The 22476-nt window shown below is 43.5% G+C and overlaps 2 protein-coding genes across 2 annotated transcripts in view; both read left to right on the plus strand.

Annotated features, from left to right (window-relative positions):
• LOC117598987 (deleted in malignant brain tumors 1 protein-like) overlaps window positions 1-14532 on the plus strand; it is a gene marked incomplete at its 5' end in the record, with an annotated part of 43570 nt that extends 29038 nt beyond the window's left edge. The window contains 8 exons of the mRNA XM_053239393.1: window positions 2481-2795; window positions 2877-3155; window positions 6172-6489; window positions 8247-8561; window positions 8643-8921; window positions 11938-12255; window positions 14013-14327; window positions 14417-14532. Of these exons, the coding sequence (XP_053095368.1) occupies window positions 2481-2795; window positions 2877-3155; window positions 6172-6489; window positions 8247-8561; window positions 8643-8921; window positions 11938-12255; window positions 14013-14327; window positions 14417-14532 (2255 nt within the window). The remainder of the gene's footprint in view (window positions 1-2480; window positions 2796-2876; window positions 3156-6171; window positions 6490-8246; window positions 8562-8642; window positions 8922-11937; window positions 12256-14012; window positions 14328-14416) is intronic.
• Window positions 14020-22476, plus strand: part of LOC117598765 (deleted in malignant brain tumors 1 protein-like) — a 41938-nt gene continuing 33481 nt past the window's right edge. The window contains exons 1-4 of the mRNA XM_053239394.1: window positions 14020-14687; window positions 17704-18021; window positions 19779-20093; window positions 20175-20453. Of these exons, the coding sequence (XP_053095369.1) occupies window positions 14549-14687; window positions 17704-18021; window positions 19779-20093; window positions 20175-20453 (1051 nt within the window). The 5' untranslated portion in view covers window positions 14020-14548. The remainder of the gene's footprint in view (window positions 14688-17703; window positions 18022-19778; window positions 20094-20174; window positions 20454-22476) is intronic.

The raw sequence follows: 22476 nt of genomic DNA on the forward strand, positions 1-22476 counted from the left end.
AGAGACGTGGAGAGGCGTAGCAATGATGTCTGTAGTAGGAAAGGTGCGGCTGAATCATCCTTTACCCTGATCATTCCTTTCAAATCAAACTAAAGTCCACTTTTGTTTTTCAGCCTTTACCCTGATTGCTAAGTTTGTGCTCACAGCAGTCTGTACACTTGAACTTTTATAGAGTTCTGTCGGCGTCACTAAATACAAATCAGCTGTGTCAGAAATGCACTTTTGATACGGCTGATCAACATACACACACGAGTACGAAGAATGTCAGCCTTTCCAAACTTTTTGTAATTGGGTCTGAAATTGTAGTTCAGTCTGGATCTGTTCATTCATTATTTTCAGTAAGACTCACACTGACTGGCTTTTATATTTGAGGTTCCTAACAAACAATGCCTGTTGTTCTCTAGTAAACTTACAGCAGCCCAACATCTCCTTCACTGCCACTGGTGGATGGTTCCACTGGGGGCCTAACGGACCAGAAGTGACTATTGGCTACGGATTCTCCGTCATTTGCTCCATTAAAGCTCAGTATCCAGGAGGTTCCTTTCACTTGGCGATCAGCGGATCCAACATCACCAGGACTCAGTCAGCTGTTAATCACTCAGCTGTCTTCCTTTTTCCTAAGGCAGATTGTGTCCATCAGGGAAACTACAACTGTACTTATGAAGTTAACGTGTCTTCACGTACCTTTACTTCCACCAAACTGCTGGCCATCACTGTGAAAGGTATATTAAAAATAATTTGTTCTTTACTAAATGAAATGCAGTAAAAAAAAATATTTTTTGTTAATTGCAAATAAGATTATGTGGATTCCAAAAACTCTACCTTATATTTTTTTCCTGAAAAAGAGACATGGCTTAGCCCTTCTTGCCCATTTATACCAGCCAGGCCTGATGTTTGTTCTTGTGTTCCCGTTTGGGGTATAGTATGTGAGACAAAAGAACAATAGGGAGAAAAATATGGCATGGGCGTCAAAGACTCCACACGTGGCAGATGGCCAGTAATAGAAACTATAGCAATGGTGCCACTTACAAAAACAATGTTCCAAAGTGCAGGAACTTTAATGGAAAAACAGAACTTGGGGGCTTATTCCTCCTCGGTAAAACATAGATCACTGACTAAGTGATTATGATGTTAAGTGGAGTGAGATCGCGTGCAAAGATGAGAGAGGTCAGAGAGGGGAGATTTGCAGCAGTGCACGGGAATCTCTTTGTTTAAAAGAAAGCTGATTGTAAACTTGGTTTTTAGATTCAAAATCATAACAGCTGAAACTACATACAAACAATTCTAAGCAGTACTTTCTTCTCCTGTCCAATATGTACCATCTCATTTGTGTAGTATACAGTTCGTAGTGAAGACGTATGTGGCTCGATCCTTCCGATCCTTTTCGCGCTCTGAACGGCAATGTAGTATCCAGCTTGTCCATGTGTGTGCAGTTAGCATCTGTCAAGGATCCACTCTGTGCGAACAGCAATGCACCATGTTTGAGTTTATCGTCATGCGTACATGCAGTTTGAGGGTTCATCTGCAGTTTGGTCGGCTTCAGAAATAGTGGTGACTCTGCCACCCACTGAAAGAGATGACGGTTGAACAATGTCAGTTAACTTGCCCAACAAGGGAAATACTAACAAAACTGTGTTGCTGGGTGGAAGTGGTTGATTTTCCACTGATGAGTACTGTCTGTTCTCTGAGGCACATCAGACTAGACAGAGGTGTGAGCCTTCTCTTTTAGAGCCCATCACACAGAAAACAGCCAGAGAGAGGCCAGACGTTGGCGCCTAGATCCGTTTTTTGCTTCACCAGTCTGACGACGTTCTATTACTGTTACAGAAGAGGGCTCCTTGTGTTTGGTTGTGGGGTACCTACAGGAGCATCTGCCAGCATCCCTGTGTGAATATGATAACATAGTAGAATGAGCGCATTAATATAAATCTGTGATTTGCAGATGCGCTAATGTCACAGCTGTTGTTACAGAAATTACCCAACACTTTCTGACCGATTAGATTTGAGAGTTCTAACTATGGTGAATTATTCAGTAGCTACAGTGACACTATTATAGTGTACGCTTTAATGCTTCCCATTTATGCACAAAATAATTTTTGCATCAAGACAAGTTTAAATGCCATTCTTTCTAGCAACTCGAGTAAACCTTCTGTGGCAGGGACTTATCAACAGGCTTAAAATATTTTGCACTGACTGCAATCATTTTGAGGAAAAAAACGTGCAAACCTTACATAGCTTTTACTCCAGAAAGGCTCGTTTTCCAATAGCCACGTTTCTTTTTAATAGCTACGCGTTTTATTCTGTTGAACAAATTCACTATTCTCAAGCATACAAGAATTAAAACTAGGGAAGCGCAAAATTTTCTGTAATCTCAACTGCTTCTAGTCTTCTAGTATTATTTCACTGTAGAGCTCATGAGCGTTGCTGACAGAAAAATGATTAATTAGTAAAACCTTCTGTCTTTTTACATAATAAATCAGGCTGTTATGAGATCAGAGTGGTGAATGGGCCGAGGAGCTGTTGCGGTCGAGTGGAGATCCAGCACAGAGCCCAGTGGGGAACAGTGTGTGATGATGATTGGGACTTAAAGGATGCAGAGGTGGTGTGTAGACAGCTTGGATGTGGTAAAGCCGTCAGCGCTCCTCAAAGTGCCCACTTTGGCGAGGGAAGTGAACCAACCTGGCTGGATAATGTGCAGTGTAATGGAACTGAGAGCTACATAGATCAGTGCTCACACAATGGATTTGGAATAGAGAACTGTGGACATGGTGAAGATGCTGGAGTTGTGTGCTCAAGTAAGTTTTTCTTTTGTGGCAGTATCCTGTTAAACGTGAATAAATGTATATAATTATTATTATATATTTTTTTGTTATAAGACTTGCAGGCTCCCACATTGACTTGGATCTCCCCAAACTCTGTGGTCTCACCTGGAGAAGTCCTTCAGCTCACATGTACCACACCCGGCCCAACGTGCATCTCTGTAGACTTCAGTTTGTATAAAACTGGGACATCAATAATGACACAAACTGCAGATTCTACAACAACATTTACTCTGACTGTAGATGCCTCACATCAGGGCCAGTACACCTGTGTCTATTCATACAGGGAAAGTACCTCCATATCATCCAGGAGCAACTCCATTAACATCACTGTAGGTAAGTGGAGAGAGGACCTTATTCTGAACAGCATTAAGTGATCGATTAATAGTTTAATAAATTTAATTGATTACTCATAATTTAAATATTTTTTAATTATCTTAATTAACAAATCTAACACATAAATAATGTTAGTAATGGTAGTAATGGTTGAATAGGAGGGCTAAAATATTCTACTACCTGTCAGTACCTCATCATTAATATAATGCTGGATATTTACATTTACATTTTACATTTATGGCATTTGGCAGCCTCCCTTATCCAGAGCGACTTACAATAGTGCTTTGGAGTCTATCAAGAATACATTCTGATATTGGCTGACTAGGTCACAAACTCGCAAAACCATCAGTCCAAAACTCTGTTGGGGAGGTAACAGACAAGCGCTCAGACAATACATTCTTTTTTTTTCTTTTTTTTTGGTAAGTGCTAACTTAAGTACTTTATGAAGGGGTAAGTCTTTAGATGTCGTTTGAAGACTGCCAGTGACTCAGCTGTTCAGACATCTAGGGGAAGTTCATTCCACCACCTTGGTGCCAGAACAGAGAAGTGTCTCGATGCATGCCTTCCTTGTACCCTGAGAGATGGTGGGACCAGTCGAGCAGTGCTAGAGGATCCCTCCGATCGTGGTGCCGTGCGAGGTGTGAAAAGTGCTTTGAGATAAGTGGGTGCTGGTCCGTTTTTGGCTTTGTAGGCAAGCGTCGGTGTTTTAAATCTGATGCGGGCAGCTACAGGAAGCCAGTGGAGGGAGCGTAGCAATGGGGTGGTGTGTGAAAATTTAGGAAGGTTGAAAACCAATCGTGCAGCTGCATTTTGGACCTGCCAGGGGTGAGTTGCAGTAGTCCAGTCTTGAAATGACAAGGGATTGAACAAGCACCTGAGTGGCCTGTGTGGAAAGAAATGGACGAATTCTTCTGATGTTATAAAGGAGAAATCGACATGAGCATTGTCAGATTAGCAATGTGAGAGGAGAAGGACAGTTGATTGTCCATGGTTACCCCAAGGTTGTGTGCAGTAACCGAAGGCAAGATCAGAGAATTGTCTAGGGAGATTGCAAGATCCTGAGATGGGGATGAATCACCTGGGATGAACAGCAGTTCAGTTTTGGTGGGATTAAGTTTCAGCTGATGAGCCTTCATCCATGATGAGATGTCTGCCAGACATGCTGCTACCCGAGCAGAAACATGAGTGTCTGAGGGAGGGAAGGAGAGGATGAGTTGAGTGTCATCTGCATAGCAGTGGTATGAAAACCCATGTGAGGATAGGACCGCACCAAGAGGTCGGTTATAGAGGGAGAACAGGAGAGGACCAAGTACTGAGCCTTGTGGGACACCAGTGGAGAGTCTGCGGGGAGCAGATGTGGATCCCCTCCATGTCACCTGATATGACCAACCTTCCAGGTAGGAAGCAAACCATTGCCATGCTGCACCACGAATTCCTAGGCTCATGAGGGTGGACAAGAGAGTCTTGCGGTTCACTGTGTCAAACGCTGCTGAAAGTTCAAGGAGGATGAGGACTGAAGACAGTTTGGCTGATCTAGCAGCACGTAGCTTCTCAGTGACGGCCAAAAGGCAGTCTCTGTGGAGTGTGCCGATTTGAAGCCAGACTGATTGGGATCTTGGAGGTTGTTCTGTGAGAGATAGCAAGACAGCTGATTGTAGACGGTTCGTTCAAGGGTTTTAGAAAGAAAAGAGAGAAGTGATACCGGTCGGTAGTTGCTGATGTCAGAGGGCTGTAGAGTGGGTTTCTTCAGCTTGGGAATAACCCTTGCTCTCTTGAATGAGTTTGGTACATGACCAGATGTTATGGAGCCATTGATGATAGTGGTGATGAAGGGGAGGAGGTCTTGAGAGATGGTCTGGAGCATTGTGGAAGGGATTGGCTCCAATGGGCAGGTGGTAGGATTGCAGGATAAAATGATTTGCAGGATCTCTTCTGTCGTTAGTTTAGAAAACTGTGTCAGCGAATAAGAAGGAGAATCCTCAGTGTGTAGTGTAGGAGTAGGAGTAGAAGTGAATGTCTGGCAAATTTTTCCAATCTTCTCATCATGAAAAGTGGCAAAGTCTTCAGCAGTCAGGGAGGATGGAGCAGGAGGAGCCGGTGGGTTGAGTAGTGAAGAAAAGATGTTGTGGAGCTTGCGAGGATCTTGTGCAGAGGATTCCAGCTTTTCTTTGTAGAAGGCAGTCTTAGCAGAAGTCACTTCAGATGAAAGTTTGGACAGGAGAGCACGCGAAGAGACAAGATCTGTGTCGAGTTGCGATTTCTTCCACTTCCTCTCTCTTCTGTTCTTAATTCTCTCCAATTACTGCAAGACACAGTAGCCAAGGAGCAGGGCACGATAGCCAAGGAGCAGGGCAAGAAATCTTCCTGGGTTTAGAAGATAGAGGACAGAGGAGGTCCATGGATGAGGAAAGTGAGGAGAGGAAAGTGTCAGTGGCTAGCTCCAATGGTAGGGAGGAAAAGGATTGAGGGACAGGAAGGGATGATAGGGTGCAGGAAGCTATGGAGGGAGGGGAGATAGAGTGGAGGTTTTTACGAGTAGGAGAGAAGTATAGATGGCTGGTGGGTTTAGGCAGGATTGGGAGGGTGATGGTAAAGGATACCAAGAGATGGTCAGAGACGTGGAGAGGCGTAGCAATGATGTCTGTAGTAGGAAAGGTGCGGCTGAATCATCCTTTACCCTGATCATTCCTTTCAAATCAAACTAAAGTCCACTTTTGTTTTTCAGCCTTTACCCTGATTGCTAAGTTTGTGCTCACAGCAGTCTGTACACTTGAACTTTTATAGAGTTCTGTCGGCGTCACTAAATACAAATCAGCTGTGTCAGAAATGCACTTTTGATACGGCTGATCAACATACACACACGAGTACGAAGAATGTCAGCCTTTCCAAACTTTTTGTAATTGGGTCTGAAATTGTAGTTCAGTCTGGATCTGTTCATTCATTATTTTCAGTAAGACTCACACTGACTGGCTTTTATATTTGAGGTTCCTAACAAACAATGCCTGTTGTTCTCTAGTAAACTTACAGCAGCCCAACATCTCCTTCACTGCCACTGGTGGATGGTTCCACTGGGGGCCTAACGGACCAGAAGTGACTATTGGCTACGGATTCTCCGTCATTTGCTCCATTAAAGCTCAGTATCCAGGAGGTTCCTTTCACTTGGCGATCAGCGGATCCAACATCACCAGGACTCAGTCAGCTGTTAATCACTCAGCTGTCTTCCTTTTTCCTAAGGCAGATTGTGTCCATCAGGGAAACTACAACTGTACTTATGAAGTTAACGTGTCTTCACGTACCTTTACTTCCACCAAACTGCTGGCCATCACTGTGAAAGGTATATTAAAAATAATTTGTTCTTTACTAAATGAAATGCAGTAAAAAAAAATATTTTTTGTTAATTGCAAATAAGATTATGTGGATTCCAAAAACTCTACCTTATATTTTTTTCCTGAAAAAGAGACATGGCTTAGCCCTTCTTGCCCATTTATACCAGCCAGGCCTGATGTTTGTTCTTGTGTTCCCGTTTGGGGTATAGTATGTGAGACAAAAGAACAATAGGGAGAAAAATATGGCATGGGCGTCAAAGACTCCACACGTGGCAGATGGCCAGTAATAGAAACTATAGCAATGGTGCCACTTACAAAAACAATGTTCCAAAGTGCAGGAACTTTAATGGAAAAACAGAACTTGGGGGCTTATTCCTCCTCGGTAAAACATAGATCACTGACTAAGTGATTATGATGTTAAGTGGAGTGAGATCGCGTGCAAAGATGAGAGAGGTCAGAGAGGGGAGATTTGCAGCAGTGCACGGGAATCTCTTTGTTTAAAAGAAAGCTGATTGTAAACTTGGTTTTTAGATTCAAAATCATAACAGCTGAAACTACATACAAACAATTCTAAGCAGTACTTTCTTCTCCTGTCCAATATGTACCATCTCATTTGTGTAGTATACAGTTCGTAGTGAAGACGTATGTGGCTCGATCCTTCCGATCCTTTTCGCGCTCTGAACGGCAATGTAGTATCCAGCTTGTCCATGTGTGTGCAGTTAGCATCTGTCAAGGATCCACTCTGTGCGAACAGCAATGCACCATGTTTGAGTTTATCGTCATGCGTACATGCAGTTTGAGGGTTCATCTGCAGTTTGGTCGGCTTCAGAAATAGTGGTGACTCTGCCACCCACTGAAAGAGATGACGGTTGAACAATGTCAGTTAACTTGCCCAACAAGGGAAATACTAACAAAACTGTGTTGCTGGGTGGAAGTGGTTGATTTTCCACTGATGAGTACTGTCTGTTCTCTGAGGCACATCAGACTAGACAGAGGTGTGAGCCTTCTCTTTTAGAGCCCATCACACAGAAAACAGCCAGAGAGAGGCCAGACGTTGGCGCCTAGATCCGTTTTTTGCTTCACCAGTCTGACGACATTCTATTACTGTTACAGAAGAGGGCTCCTTGTGTTTGGTTGTGGGGTACCTACAGGAGCATCTGCCAGCATCCCTGTGTGAATATGATAACATAGTAGAATGAGCGCATTAATATAAATCTGTGATTTGCAGATGCGCTAATGTCACAGCTGTTGTTACAGAAATTACCCAACACTTTCTGACCGATTAGATTTGAGAGTTCTAACTATGGTGAATTATTCAGTAGCTACAGTGACACTATTATAGTGTACGCTTTAATGCTTCCCATTTACGCACAAAATAATTTTTGCATCAAGACAAGTTTAAATGCCATTCTTTCTAGCAACTCGAGTAAACCTTCTGTGGCAGGGACTTATCAACAGGCTTAAAATATTTTGCACTGACTGCAATCATTTTGAGGAAAAAACGTGCAAACCTTACATAGCTTTTACTCCAGAAAGGCTCGTTTTCCAATAGCCACGTTTCTTTTTAATAGCTACGCGTTTTATTCTGTTGAACAAATTCACTATTCTCAAGCATACAAGAATTAAAACTAGGGAAGCGCAAAATTTTCTGTAATCTCAACTGCTTCTAGTCTTCTAGTATTATTTCACTGTAGAGCTCATGAGCGTTGCTGACAGAAAAATGATTAATTAGTAAAACCTTCTGTCTTTTTACATAATAAATCAGGCTGTAATGAGATCAGAGTGGTGAATGGGGCGAGGAGCTGTTGCGGTCGAGTGGAGATCCAGCACAGAGCCCAGTGGGGAACAGTGTGTGATGATGATTGGGACTTAAAGGATGCAGAGGTGGTGTGTAGACAGCTTGGATGTGGTAAAGCCGTCAGCGCTCCTCAAAGTGCCCACTTTGGCGAGGGAAGTGAACCAACCTGGCTGGATAATGTGCAGTGTAATGGAACTGAGAGCTACATAGATCAGTGCTCACACAATGGATTTGGAATAGAGAACTGTGGACATGGTGAAGATGCTGGAGTTGTGTGCTCAAGTAAGTTTTTCTTTTGTGGCAGTATCCTGTTAAACGTGAATAAATGTATATAATTATTATTATATATTTTTTTGTTATAAGACTTGCAGGCTCCCACATTGACTTGGATCTCCCCAAACTCTGTGGTCTCACCTGGAGAAGTCCTTCAGCTCACATGTACCACACCCGGCCCAACGTGCATCTCTGTAGACTTCAGTTTGTATAAAACTGGGACATCAATAATGACACAAACTGCAGATTCTACAACAACATTTACTCTGACTGTAGATGCCTCACATCAGGGCCAGTACACCTGTGTCTATTCATACAGGGAAAGTACCTCCATATCATCCAGGAGCAACTCCATTAACATCACTGTAGGTAAGTGGAGAGAGGACCTTATTCTGAACAGCATTAAGTGATCGATTAATAGTTTAATAAATTTAATTGATTACTCATAATTTAAATATTTTTTAATTATCTTAATTAACAAATCTAACACATAAATAATGTTAGTAATGGTAGTAATGGTTGAATAGGAGGGCTAAAATATTCTACTACCTGTCAGTACCTCATCATTAATATAATGCTGGATATTTACATTTACATTTTACATTTATGGCATTTGGCAGCCTCCCTTATCCAGAGCGACTTACAATAGTGCTTTGGAGTCTATCAAGAATACATTCTGATATTGGCTGACTAGGTCACAAACTCGCAAAACCATCAGTCCAAAACTCTGTTGGGGAGGTAACAGACAAGCGCTCAGACAATACATTCTTTTTTTTTCTTTTTTTTTGGTAAGTGCTAACTTAAGTACTTTATGAAGGGGTAAGTCTTTAGATGTCGTTTGAAGACTGCCAGTGACTCAGCTGTTCAGACATCTAGGGGAAGTTCATTCCACCACCTTGGTGCCAGAACAGAGAAGTGTCTCGATGCATGCCTTCCTTGTACCCTGAGAGATGGTGGGACCAGTCGAGCAGTGCTAGAGGATCCCTCCGATCGTGGTGCCGTGCGAGGTGTGAAAAGTGCTTTGAGATAAGTGGGTGCTGGTCCGTTTTTGGCTTTGTAGGCAAGCGTCGGTGTTTTAAATCTGATGCGGGCAGCTACAGGAAGCCAGTGGAGGGAGCGTAGCAATGGGGTGGTGTGTGAAAATTTAGGAAGGTTGAAAACCAATCGTGCAGCTGCATTTTGGACCTGCCAGGGGTGAGTTGCAGTAGTCCAGTCTTGAAATGACAAGGGATTGAACAAGCACCTGAGTGGCCTGTGTGGAAAGAAATGGACGAATTCTTCTGATGTTATAAAGGAGAAATCGACATGAGCATTGTCAGATTAGCAATGTGAGAGGAGAAGGACAGTTGATTGTCCATGGTTACCCCAAGGTTGTGTGCAGTAACCGAAGGCAAGATCAGAGAATTGTCTAGGGAGATTGCAAGATCCTGAGATGGGGATGAATCACCTGGGATGAACAGCAGTTCAGTTTTGGTGGGATTAAGTTTCAGCTGATGAGCCTTCATCCATGATGAGATGTCTGCCAGACATGCTGCTACCCGAGCAGAAACATGAGTGTCTGAGGGAGGGAAGGAGAGGATGAGTTGAGTGTCATCTGCATAGCAGTGGTATGAAAACCCATGTGAGGATAGGACCGCACCAAGAGGTCGGTTATAGAGGGAGAACAGGAGAGGACCAAGTACTGAGCCTTGTGGGACACCAGTGGAGAGTCTGCGGGGAGCAGATGTGGATCCCCTCCATGTCACCTGATATGACCAACCTTCCAGGTAGGAAGCAAACCATTGCCATGCTGCACCACGAATTCCTAGGCTCATGAGGGTGGACAAGAGAGTCTTGCGGTTCACTGTGTCAAACGCTGCTGAAAGTTCAAGGAGGATGAGGACTGAAGACAGTTTGGCTGATCTAGCAGCACGTAGCTTCTCAGTGACGGCCAAAAGGCAGTCTCTGTGGAGTGTGCCGATTTGAAGCCAGACTGATTGGGATCTTGGAGGTTGTTCTGTGAGAGATAGCAAGACAGCTGATTGTAGACGGTTCGTTCAAGGGTTTTAGAAAGAAAAGAGAGAAGTGATACCGGTCGGTAGTTGCTGATGTCAGAGGGCTGTAGAGTGGGTTTCTTCAGGATGGGAATAACCCTTGCTCTCTTGAATGAGTTTGGTACATGACCAGATGTTATGGAGCCATTGATGATAGTGGTGATGAAGGGGAGGAGGTCTTGAGAGATGGTCTGGAGCATTGTGGAAGGGATTGGCTCCAATGGGCAGGTGGTAGGATTGCAGGATAAAATGATTTGCAGGATCTCTTCTGTCGTTAGTTTAGAAAACTGTGTCAGCGAATAAGAAGGAGAATCCTCAGTGTGTAGTGTAGGAGTAGGAGTAGAAGTGAATGTCTGGCAAATTTTTCCAATCTTCTCATCATGAAAAGTGGCAAAGTCTTCAGCAGTCAGGGAGGATGGAGCAGGAGGAGCCGGTGGGTTGAGTAGTGAAGAAAAGATGTTGTGGAGCTTGCGAGGATCTTGTGCAGAGGATTCCAGCTTTTCTTTGTAGAAGGCAGTCTTAGCAGAAGTCACTTCAGATGAAAGTTTGGACAGGAGAGCACGCGAAGAGACAAGATCTGTGTCGAGTTGCGATTTCTTCCACTTCCTCTCTCTTCTGTTCTTAATTCTCTCCAATTACTGCAAGACACAGTAGCCAAGGAGCAGGGCACGATAGCCAAGGAGCAGGGCAAGAAATCTTCCTGGGTTTAGAAGATAGAGGACAGAGGAGGTCCATGGATGAGGAAGGTGAGGAGAGGAAAGTGTCAGTGGCTAGCTCCAATGGTAGGGAGGAAAAGGATTGAGGGACAGGAAGGGATGATAGGGTGCAGGAAGCTATGGAGGGAGGGGAGATAGAGTGGAGGTTTTTACGAGTAGGAGAGAAGTATAGATGGCTGGTGGGTTTAGGCAGGATTGGGAGGGTGATGGTAAAGGATACCAAGAGATGGTCAGAGACGTGGAGAGGCGTAGCAATGATGTCTGTAGTAGGAAAGGTGCGGCTGAATCATCCTTTACCCTGATCATTCCTTTCAAATCAAACTAAAGTCCACTTTTGTTTTTCAGCCTTTACCCTGATTGCTAAGTTTGTGCTCACAGCAGTCTGTACACTTGAACTTTTATGGAGTTCTGTCGGCGTCACTAAATACAAATCAGCTGTGTCAGAAATGCACTTTTGATACGGCTGATCAACATACACACACGAGTACGAAGAATGTCACCCTTTCCAAACTTTTTGTAATTGGGTCTGAAATTGTAGTTCAGTCTGGATCTGTTCATTCATTATTTTCAGTAAGACTCACACTGACTGGCTTTTATATTTGAGGTTCCTAACAAACAATGCCTGTTGTTCTCTAGTAAACTTACAGCAGCCCAACATCTCCTTCACTGCCACTGGTGGATGGTTCCACTGGGGGCCTAACGGACCAGAAGTGACTATTGGCTACGGATTCTCCGTCATTTGCTCCATTAAAGCTCAGTATCCAGGAGGTTCCTTTCACTTGGCGATCAGCGGATCCAACATCACCAGGACTCAGTCAGCTGTTAATCACTCAGCTGTCTTCCTTTTTCCTAAGGCAGATTGTGTCCATCAGGGAAACTACAACTGTACTTATGAAGTTAACGTGTCTTCACGTACCTTTACTTCCACCAAACTGCTGGCCATCACTGTGAAAGGTATATTAAAAATAATTTGTTCTTTACTAAATGAAATGCAGTAAAAAAAAATATTTTTTGTTAATTGCAAATAAGATTATGTGGATTCCAAAAACTCTACCTTATATTTTTTTCCTGAAAAAGAGACATGGCTTAGCCCTTCTTGCCCATTTATACCAGCCAGGCCTGATGTTTGTTCTTGTGTTCCCGTTTGGGGTATAGTATGTGAGACAAAAGAACAATAGGGAGAAAAATATGGCATGGGCGTCAAAGACTCCACACGTGGCAGATGGCCAGTAATAGAAACTATAGCAATGGTGCCACTTACAAAAACAATGTTCCAAAGTGCAGGAACTTTAATGGAAAAACAGAACTTGGGGGCTTATTCCTCCTCGGTAAAACATAGATCACTGACTAAGTGATTATGATGTTAAGTGGAGTGAGATCGCGTGCAAAGATGAGAGAGGTCAGAGAGGGGAGATTTGCAGCAGTGCACGGGAATCTCTTTGTTTAAAAGAAAGCTGATTGTAAACTTGGTTTTTAGATTCAAAATCATAACAGCTGAAACTACATACAAACAATTCTAAGCAGTACTTTCTTCTCCTGTCCAATATGTACCATCTCATTTGTGTAGTATACAGTTCGTAGTGAAGACGTATGTGGCTCGATCCTTCCGATCCTTTTCGCGCTCTGAACGGCAATGTAGTATCCAGCTTGTCCATGTGTGTGCAGTTAGCATCTGTCAAGGATCCACTCTGTGCGAACAGCAATGCACCATGTTTGAGTTTATCGTCATGCGTACATGCAGTTTGAGGGTTCATCTGCAGTTTGGTCGGCTTCAGAAATAGTGGTGACTCTGCCACCCACTGAAAGAGATGACGGTTGAACAATGTCAGTTAACTTGCCCAACAAGGGAAATACTAACAAAACTGTGTTGCTGGGTGGAAGTGGTTGATTTTCCACTGATGAGTACTGTCTGTTCTCTGAGGCACATCAGACTAGACAGAGGTGTGAGCCTTCTCTTTTAGAGCCCATCACACAGAAAACAGCCAGAGAGAGGCCAGACATTGGCGCCTAGATCCGTTTTTTGCTTCACCAGTCTGACGACGTTCTATTACTGTTACAGAAGAGGGCTCCTTGTGTTTGGTTGTGGGGTACCTACAGGAGCATCTGCCAGCATCCCTGTGTGAATATGATAACATAGTAGAATGAGCGCATTAATATAAATCTGTGATTTGCAGATGCGCTAATGTCACAGCTGTTGTTACAGAAATTACCCAACACTTTCTGACCGATTAGATTTGAGAGTTCTAACTATGGTGAATTATTCAGTAGCTACAGTGACACTATTATAGTGTACGCTTTAATGCTTCCCATTTATGCACAAAATAATTTTTGCATCAAGACAAGTTTAAATGCCATTCTTTCTAGCAACTCGAGTAAACCTTCTGTGGCAGGGACTTATCAACAGGCTTAAAATATTTTGCACTGACTGCAATCATTTTGAGGAAAAAATGTGCAAACCTTACATAGCTTTTACTCCAGAAAGGCTCGTTTTCCAATAGCCACGTTTCTTTTTAATAGCTACGCGTTTTATTCTGTTGAACAAATTCACTATTCTCAAGCATACAAGAATTAAAACTAGGGAAGCGCAAAATTTTCTGTAATCTCAACTGCTTCTAGTCTTCTAGTATTATTTCACTGTAGAGCTCATGAGCGTTGCTGACAGAAAAATGATTAATTAGTAAAACCTTCTGTCTTTTTACATAATAAATCAGGCTGTTATGAGATCAGAGTGGTGAATGGGCCGAGGAGCTGTTGCGGTCGAGTGGAGATCCAGCACAGAGCCCAGTGGGGAACAGTGTGTGATGATGATTGGGACTTAAAGGATGCAGAGGTGGTGTGTAGACAGCTTGGATGTGGTAAAGCCGTCAGCGCTCCTCAAAGTGCCCACTTTGGCGAGGGAAGTGAACCAACCTGGCTGGATAATGTGCAGTGTAATGGAACTGAGAGCTACATAGATCAGTGCTCACACAATGGATTTGGAATAGAGAACTGTGGACATGGTGAAGATGCTGGAGTTGTGTGCTCAAGTAAGTTTTTCTTTTGTGGCAGTATCCTGTTAAACGTGAATAAATGTATATAATTATTATTATATATTTTTTTGTTATAAGACTTGCAGGCTCCCACATTGACTTGGATCTCCCCAAACTCTGTGGTCTCACCTGGAGAAGTCCTTCAGCTCACATGTACCACACCCGGCCCAACGTGCATCTCTGTAGACTTCAGTTTGTATAAAACTGGGACATCAATAATGACACAAACTGCAGATTCTACAACAACATTTACTCTGACTGTAGATGCCTCACATCAGGGCCAGTACACCTGTGTCTATTCATACAGGGAAAGTACCTCCATATCATCCAGGAGCAACTCCATTAACATCACTGTAGGTAAGTGGAGAGAGGACCTTATTCTGAACAGCATTAAGTGATCGATTAATAGTTTAATAAATTTAATTGATTACTCATAATTTAAATATTTTTTAATTATCTTAATTAACAAATCTAACACATAAATAATGTTAGTAATGGTAGTAATGGTTGAATAGGAGGGCTAAAATATTCTACTACCTGTCAGTACCTCATCATTAATATAATGCTGGATATTTACATTTACATTTTACATTTATGGCATTTGGCAGCCTCCCTTATCCAGAGCGACTTACAATAGTGCTTTGGAGTCTATCAAGAATACATTCTGATATTGGCTGACTAGGTCACAAACTCGCAAAACCATCAGTCCAAAACTCTGTTGGGGAGGTAACAGACAAGCGCTCAGACAATACATTCTTTTTTTTTCTTTTTTTTTGGTAAGTGCTAACTTAAGTACTTTATGAAGGGGTAAGTCTTTAGATGTCGTTTGAAGACTGCCAGTGACTCAGCTGTTCAGACATCTAGGGGAAGTTCATTCCACCACCTTGGTGCCAGAACAGAGAAGTGTCTCGATGCATGCCTTCCTTGTACCCTGAGAGATGGTGGGACCAGTCGAGCAGTGCTAGAGGATCCCTCCGATCGTGGTGCCGTGCGAGGTGTGAAAAGTGCTTTGAGATAAGTGGGTGCTGGTCCGTTTTTGGCTTTGTAGGCAAGCGTCGGTGTTTTAAATCTGATGCGGGCAGCTACAGGAAGCCAGTGGAGGGAGCGTAGCAATGGGGTGGTGTGTGAAAATTTAGGAAGGTTGAAAACCAATCGTGCAGCTGCATTTTGGACCTGCCAGGGGTGAGTTGCAGTAGTCCAGTCTTGAAATGACAAGGGATTGAACAAGCACCTGAGTGGCCTGTGTGGAAAGAAATGGACGAATTCTTCTGATGTTATAAAGGAGAAATCGACATGAGCATTGTCAGATTAGCAATGTGAGAGGAGAAGGACAGTTGATTGTCCATGGTTACCCCAAGGTTGTGTGCAGTAACCGAAGGCAAGATCAGAGAATTGTCTAGGGAGATTGCAAGATCCTGAGATGGGGATGAATCACCTGGGATGAACAGCAGTTCAGTTTTGGTGGGATTAAGTTTCAGCTGATGAGCCTTCATCCATGATGAGATGTCTGCCAGACATGCTGCTACCCGAGCAGAAACATGAGTGTCTGAGGGAGGGAAGGAGAGGATGAGTTGAGTGTCATCTGCATAGCAGTGGTATGAAAACCCATGTGAGGATAGGACCGCACCAAGAGGTCGGTTATAGAGGGAGAACAGGAGAGGACCAAGTACTGAGCCTTGTGGGACACCAGTGGAGAGTCTGCGGGGAGCAGATGTGGATCCCCTCCATGTCACCTGATATGACCAACCTTCCAGGTAGGAAGCAAACCATTGCCATGCTGCACCACGAATTCCTAGGCTCATGAGGGTGGACAAGAGAGTCTTGCGGTTCACTGTGTCAAACGCTGCTGAAAGTTCAAGGAGGATGAGGACTGAAGACAGTTTGGCTGATCTAGCAGCACGTAGCTTCTCAGTGACGGCCAAAAGGCAGTCTCTGTGGAGTGTGCCGATTTGAAGCCAGACTGATTGGGATCTTGGAGGTTGTTCTGTGAGAGATAGCAAGACAGCTGATTGTAGACGGTTCGTTCAAGGGTTTTAGAAAGAAAAGAGAGAAGTGATACCGGTCGGTAGTTGCTGATGTCAGAGGGCTGTAGAGTGGGTTTCTTCAGCTTGGGAATAACCCTTGCTCTCTTGAATGAGTTTGGTACATGACCAGATGTTATGGAGCCATTGATGATAGTGGTGATGAAGGGGAGGAGGTCTTGAGAGATGGTCTGGAGCATTGTGGAAGGGATTGGCTCCAATGGGCAGGTGGTAGGATTGCAGGATAAAATGATTTGCAGGATCTCTTCTGTCGTTAGTTTAGAAAACTGTGTCAGCGAATAAGAAGGAGAATCCTCAGTGTGTAGTGTAGGAGTAGGAGTAGAAGTGAATGTCTGGCAAATTTTTCCAATCTTCTCATCATGAAAAGTGGCAAAGTCTTCAGCAGTCAGGGAGGATGGAGCAGGAGGAGCCGGTGGGTTGAGTAGTGAAGAAAAGATGTTGTGGAGCTTGCGAGGATCTTGTGCAGAGGATTCCAGCTTTTCTTTGTAGAAGGCAGTCTTAGCAGAAGTCACTTCAGATGAAAGTTTGGACAGGAGAGCACGCGAAGAGACAAGATCTGTGTCGAGTTGCGATTTCTTCCACTTCCTCTCTCTTCTGTTCTTAATTCTCTCCAATTACTGCAAGACACAGTAGCCAAGGAGCAGGGCACGATAGCCAAGGAGCAGGGCAAGAAATCTTCCTGGGTTTAGAAGATAGAGGACAGAGGAGGTCCATGGATGAGGAAAGTGAGGAGAGGAAAGTGTCAGTGGCTAGCTCCAATGGTAGGGAGGAAAAGGATTGAGGGACAGGAAGGGATGATAGGGTGCAGGAAGCTATGGAGGGAGGGGAGATAGAGTGGAGGTTTTTACGAGTAGGAGAGAAGTATAGATGGCTGGTGGGTTTAGGCAGGATTGGGAGGGTGATGGTAAAGGATACCAAGAGATGGTCAGAGACGTGGAGAGGCGTAGCAATGATGTCTGTAGTAGGAAAGGTGCGGCTGAATCATCCTTTACCCTGATCATTCCTTTCAAATCAAACTAAAGTCCACTTTTGTTTTTCAGCCTTTACCCTGATTGCTAAGTTTGTGCTCACAGCAGTCTGTACACTTGAACTTTTATAGAGTTCTGTCGGCGTCACTAAATACAAATCAGCTGTGTCAGAAATGCACTTTTGATACGGCTGATCAACATACACACACGAGTACGAAGAATGTCAGCCTTTCCAAACTTTTTGTAATTGGGTCTGAAATTGTAGTTCAGTCTGGATCTGTTCATTCATTATTTTCAGTAAGACTCACACTGACTGGCTTTTATATTTGAGGTTCCTAACAAACAATGCCTGTTGTTCTCTAGTAAACTTACAGCAGCCCAACATCTCCTTCACTGCCACTGGTGGATGGTTCCACTGGGGGCCTAACGGACCAGAAGTGACTATTGGCTACGGATTCTCCGTCATTTGCTCCATTAAAGCTCAGTATCCAGGAGGTTCCTTTCACTTGGCGATCAGCGGATCCAACATCACCAGGACTCAGTCAGCTGTTAATCACTCAGCTGTCTTCCTTTTTCCTAAGGCAGATTGTGTCCATCAGGGAAACTACAACTGTACTTATGAAGTTAACGTGTCTTCACGTACCTTTACTTCCACCAAACTGCTGGCCATCACTGTGAAAGGTATATTAAAAATAATTTGTTCTTTACTAAATGAAATGCAGTAAAAAAAAATATTTTTTGTTAATTGCAAATAAGATTATGTGGATTCCAAAAACTCTACCTTATATTTTTTTCCTGAAAAAGAGACATGGCTTAGCCCTTCTTGCCCATTTATACCAGCCAGGCCTGATGTTTGTTCTTGTGTTCCCGTTTGGGGTATAGTATGTGAGACAAAAGAACAATAGGGAGAAAAATATGGCATGGGCGTCAAAGACTCCACACGTGGCAGATGGCCAGTAATAGAAACTATAGCAATGGTGCCACTTACAAAAACAATGTTCCAAAGTGCAGGAACTTTAATGGAAAAACAGAACTTGGGGGCTTATTCCTCCTCGGTAAAACATAGATCACTGACTAAGTGATTATGATGTTAAGTGGAGTGAGCTCGCGTGCAAAGATGAGAGAGGTCAGAGAGGGGAGATTTGCAGCAGTGCACGGGAATCTCTTTGTTTAAAAGAAAGCTGATTGTAAACTTGGTTTTTAGATTCAAAATCATAACAGCTGAAACTACATACAAACAATTCTAAGCAGTACTTTCTTCTCCTGTCCAATATGTACCATCTCATTTGTGTAGTATACAGTTCGTAGTGAAGACGTATGTGGCTCGATCCTTCCGATCCTTTTCGCGCTCTGAACGGCAATGTAGTATCCAGCTTGTCCATGTGTGTGCAGTTAGCATCTGTCAAGGATCCACTCTGTGCGAACAGCAATGCACCATGTTTGAGTTTATCGTCATGCGTACATGCAGTTTGAGGGTTCATCTGCAGTTTGGTCGGCTTCAGAAATAGTGGTGACTCTGCCACCCACTGAAAGAGATGACGGTTGAACAATGTCAGTTAACTTGCCCAACAAGGGAAATACTAACAAAACTGTGTTGCTGGGTGGAAGTGGTTGATTTTCCACTGATGAGTACTGTCTGTTCTCTGAGGCACATCAGACTAGACAGAGGTGTGAGCCTTCTCTTTTAGAGCCCATCACACAGAAAACAGCCAGAGAGAGGCCAGACGTTGGCGCCTAGATCCGTTTTTTGCTTCACCAGTCTGACGACGTTCTATTACTGTTACAGAAGAGGGCTCCTTGTGTTTGGTTGTGGGGTACCTACAGGAGCATCTGCCAGCATCCCTGTGTGAATATGATAACATAGTAGAATGAGCGCATTAATATAAATCTGTGATTTGCAGATGCGCTAATGTCACAGCTGTTGTTACAGAAATTACCCAACACTTTCTGACCGATTAGATTTGAGAGTTCTAACTATGGTGAATTATTCAGTAGCTACAGTGACACTATTATAGTGTACGCTTTAATGCTTCCCATTTATGCACAAAATAATTTTTGCATCAAGACAAGTTTAAATGCCATTCTTTCTAGCAACTCGAGTAAACCTTCTGTGGCAGGGACTTATCAACAGGCTTAAAATATTTTGCACTGACTGCAATCATTTTGAGGAAAAAACGTGCAAACCTTACATAGCTTTTACTCCAGAAAGGCTCGTTTTCCAATAGCCACGTTTCTTTTTAATAGCTACGCGTTTTATTCTGTTGAACAAATTCACTATTCTCAAGCATACAAGAATTAAAACTAGGGAAGCGCAAAATTTTCTGTAATCTCAACTGCTTCTAGTCTTCTAGTATTATTTCACTGTAGAGCTCATGAGCGTTGCTGACAGAAAAATGATTAATTAGTAAAACCTTCTGTCTTTTTACATAATAAATCAGGCTGTTATGAGATCAGAGTGGTGAATGGGCCGAGGAGCTGTTGCGGTCGAGTGGAGATCCAGCACAGAGCCCAGTGGGGAACAGTGTGTGATGATGATTGGGACTTAAAGGATGCAGAGGTGGTGTGTAGACAGCTTGGATGTGGTAAAGCCGTCAGCGCTCCTCAAAGTGCCCACTTTGGCGAGGGAAGTGAACCAACCTGGCTGGATAATGTGCAGTGTAATGGAACTGAGAGCTACATAGATCAGTGCTCACACAATGGATTTGGAATAGAGAACTGTGGACATGGTGAAGATGCTGGAGTTGTGTGCTCAAGTAAGTTTTTCTTTTGTGGCAGTATCCTGTTAAACGTGAATAAATGTATATAATTATTATTATATATTTTTTTGTTATAAGACTTGCAGGCTCCCACATTGACTTGGATCTCCCCAAACTCTGTGGTCTCACCTGGAGAAGTCCTTCAGCTCACATGTACCACACCCGGCCCAACGTGCATCTCTGTAGACTTCAGTTTGTATAAAACTGGGACATCAATAATGACACAAACTGCAGATTCTACAACAACATTTACTCTGACTGTAGATGCCTCACATCAGGGCCAGTACACCTGTGTCTATTCATACAGGGAAAGTACCTCCATATCATCCAGGAGCAACTCCATTAACATCACTGTAGGTAAGTGGAGAGAGGACCTTATTCTGAACAGCATTAAGTGATCGATTAATAGTTTAATAAATTTAATTGATTACTCATAATTTAAATATTTTTTAATTATCTTAATTAACAAATCTAACACATAAATAATGTTAGTAATGGTAGTAATGGTTGAATAGGAGGGCTAAAATATTCTACTACCTGTCAGTACCTCATCATTAATATAATGCTGGATATTTACATTTACATTTTACATTTATGGCATTTGGCAGCCTCCCTTATCCAGAGCGACTTACAATAGTGCTTTGGAGTCTATCAAGAATACATTCTGATATTGGCTGACTAGGTCACAAACTCGCAAAACCATCAGTCCAAAACTCTGTTGGGGAGGTAACAGACAAGCGCTCAGACAATACATTCTTTTTTTTTCTTTTTTTTTGGTAAGTGCTAACTTAAGTACTTTATGAAGGGGTAAGTCTTTAGATGTCGTTTGAAGACTGCCAGTGACTCAGCTGTTCAGACATCTAGGGGAAGTTCATTCCACCACCTTGGTGCCAGAACAGAGAAGTGTCTCGATGCATGCCTTCCTTGTACCCTGAGAGATGGTGGGACCAGTCGAGCAGTGCTAGAGGATCCCTCCGATCGTGGTGCCGTGCGAGGTGTGAAAAGTGCTTTGAGATAAGTGGGTGCTGGTCCGTTTTTGGCTTTGTAGGCAAGCGTCGGTGTTTTAAATCTGATGCGGGCAGCTACAGGAAGCCAGTGGAGGGAGCGTAGCAATGGGGTGGTGTGTGAAAATTTAGGAAGGTTGAAAACCAATCGTGCAGCTGCATTTTGGACCTGCCAGGGGTGAGTTGCAGTAGTCCAGTCTTGAAATGACAAGGGATTGAACAAGCACCTGAGTGGCCTGTGTGGAAAGAAATGGACGAATTCTTCTGATGTTATAAAGGAGAAATCGACATGAGCATTGTCAGATTAGCAATGTGAGAGGAGAAGGACAGTTGATTGTCCATGGTTACCCCAAGGTTGTGTGCAGTAACCGAAGGCAAGATCAGAGAATTGTCTAGGGAGATTGCAAGATCCTGAGATGGGGATGAATCACCTGGGATGAACAGCAGTTCAGTTTTGGTGGGATTAAGTTTCAGCTGATGAGCCTTCATCCATGATGAGATGTCTGCCAGACATGCTGCTACCCGAGCAGAAACATGAGTGTCTAAGGGAGGGAAGGAGAGGATGAGTTGAGTGTCATCTGCATAGCAGTGGTATGAAAACCCATGTGAGGATAGGACCGCACCAAGAGGTCGGTTATAGAGGGAGAACAGGAGAGGACCAAGTACTGAGCCTTGTGGGACACCAGTGGAGAGTCTGCGGGGAGCAGATGTGGATCCCCTCCATGTCACCTGATATGACCAACCTTCCAGGTAGGAAGCAAACCATTGCCATGCTGCACCACGAATTCCTAGGCTCATGAGGGTGGACAAGAGAGTCTTGCGGTTCACTGTGTCAAACGCTGCTGAAAGTTCAAGGAGGATGAGGACTGAAGACAGTTTGGCTGATCTAGCAGCACGTAGCTTCTCAGTGACGGCCAAAAGGCAGTCTCTGTGGAGTGTGCCGATTTGAAGCCAGACTGATTGGGATCTTGGAGGTTGTTCTGTGAGAGATAGCAAGACAGCTGATTGTAGACGGTTCGTTCAAGGGTTTTAGAAAGAAAAGAGAGAAGTGATACCGGTCGGTAGTTGCTGATGTCAGAGGGCTGTAGAGTGGGTTTCTTCAGCTTGGGAATAACCCTTGCTCTCTTGAATGAGTTTGGTACATGACCAGATGTTATGGAGCCATTGATGATAGTGGTGATGAAGGGGAGGAGGTCTTGAGAGATGGTCTGGAGCATTGTGGAAGGGATTGGCTCCAATGGGCAGGTGGTAGGATTGCAGGATAAAATGATTTGCAGGATCTCTTCTGTCGTTAGTTTAGAAAACTGTGTCAGCGAATAAGAAGGAGAATCCTCAGTGTGTAGTGTAGGAGTAGGAGTAGAAGTGAATGTCTGGCA

This window comes from Pangasianodon hypophthalmus, chromosome 13 (genome assembly GCF_027358585.1).
Source record: "Pangasianodon hypophthalmus isolate fPanHyp1 chromosome 13, fPanHyp1.pri, whole genome shotgun sequence".
Lineage (NCBI taxonomy): Eukaryota > Metazoa > Chordata > Actinopteri > Siluriformes > Pangasiidae > Pangasianodon > Pangasianodon hypophthalmus.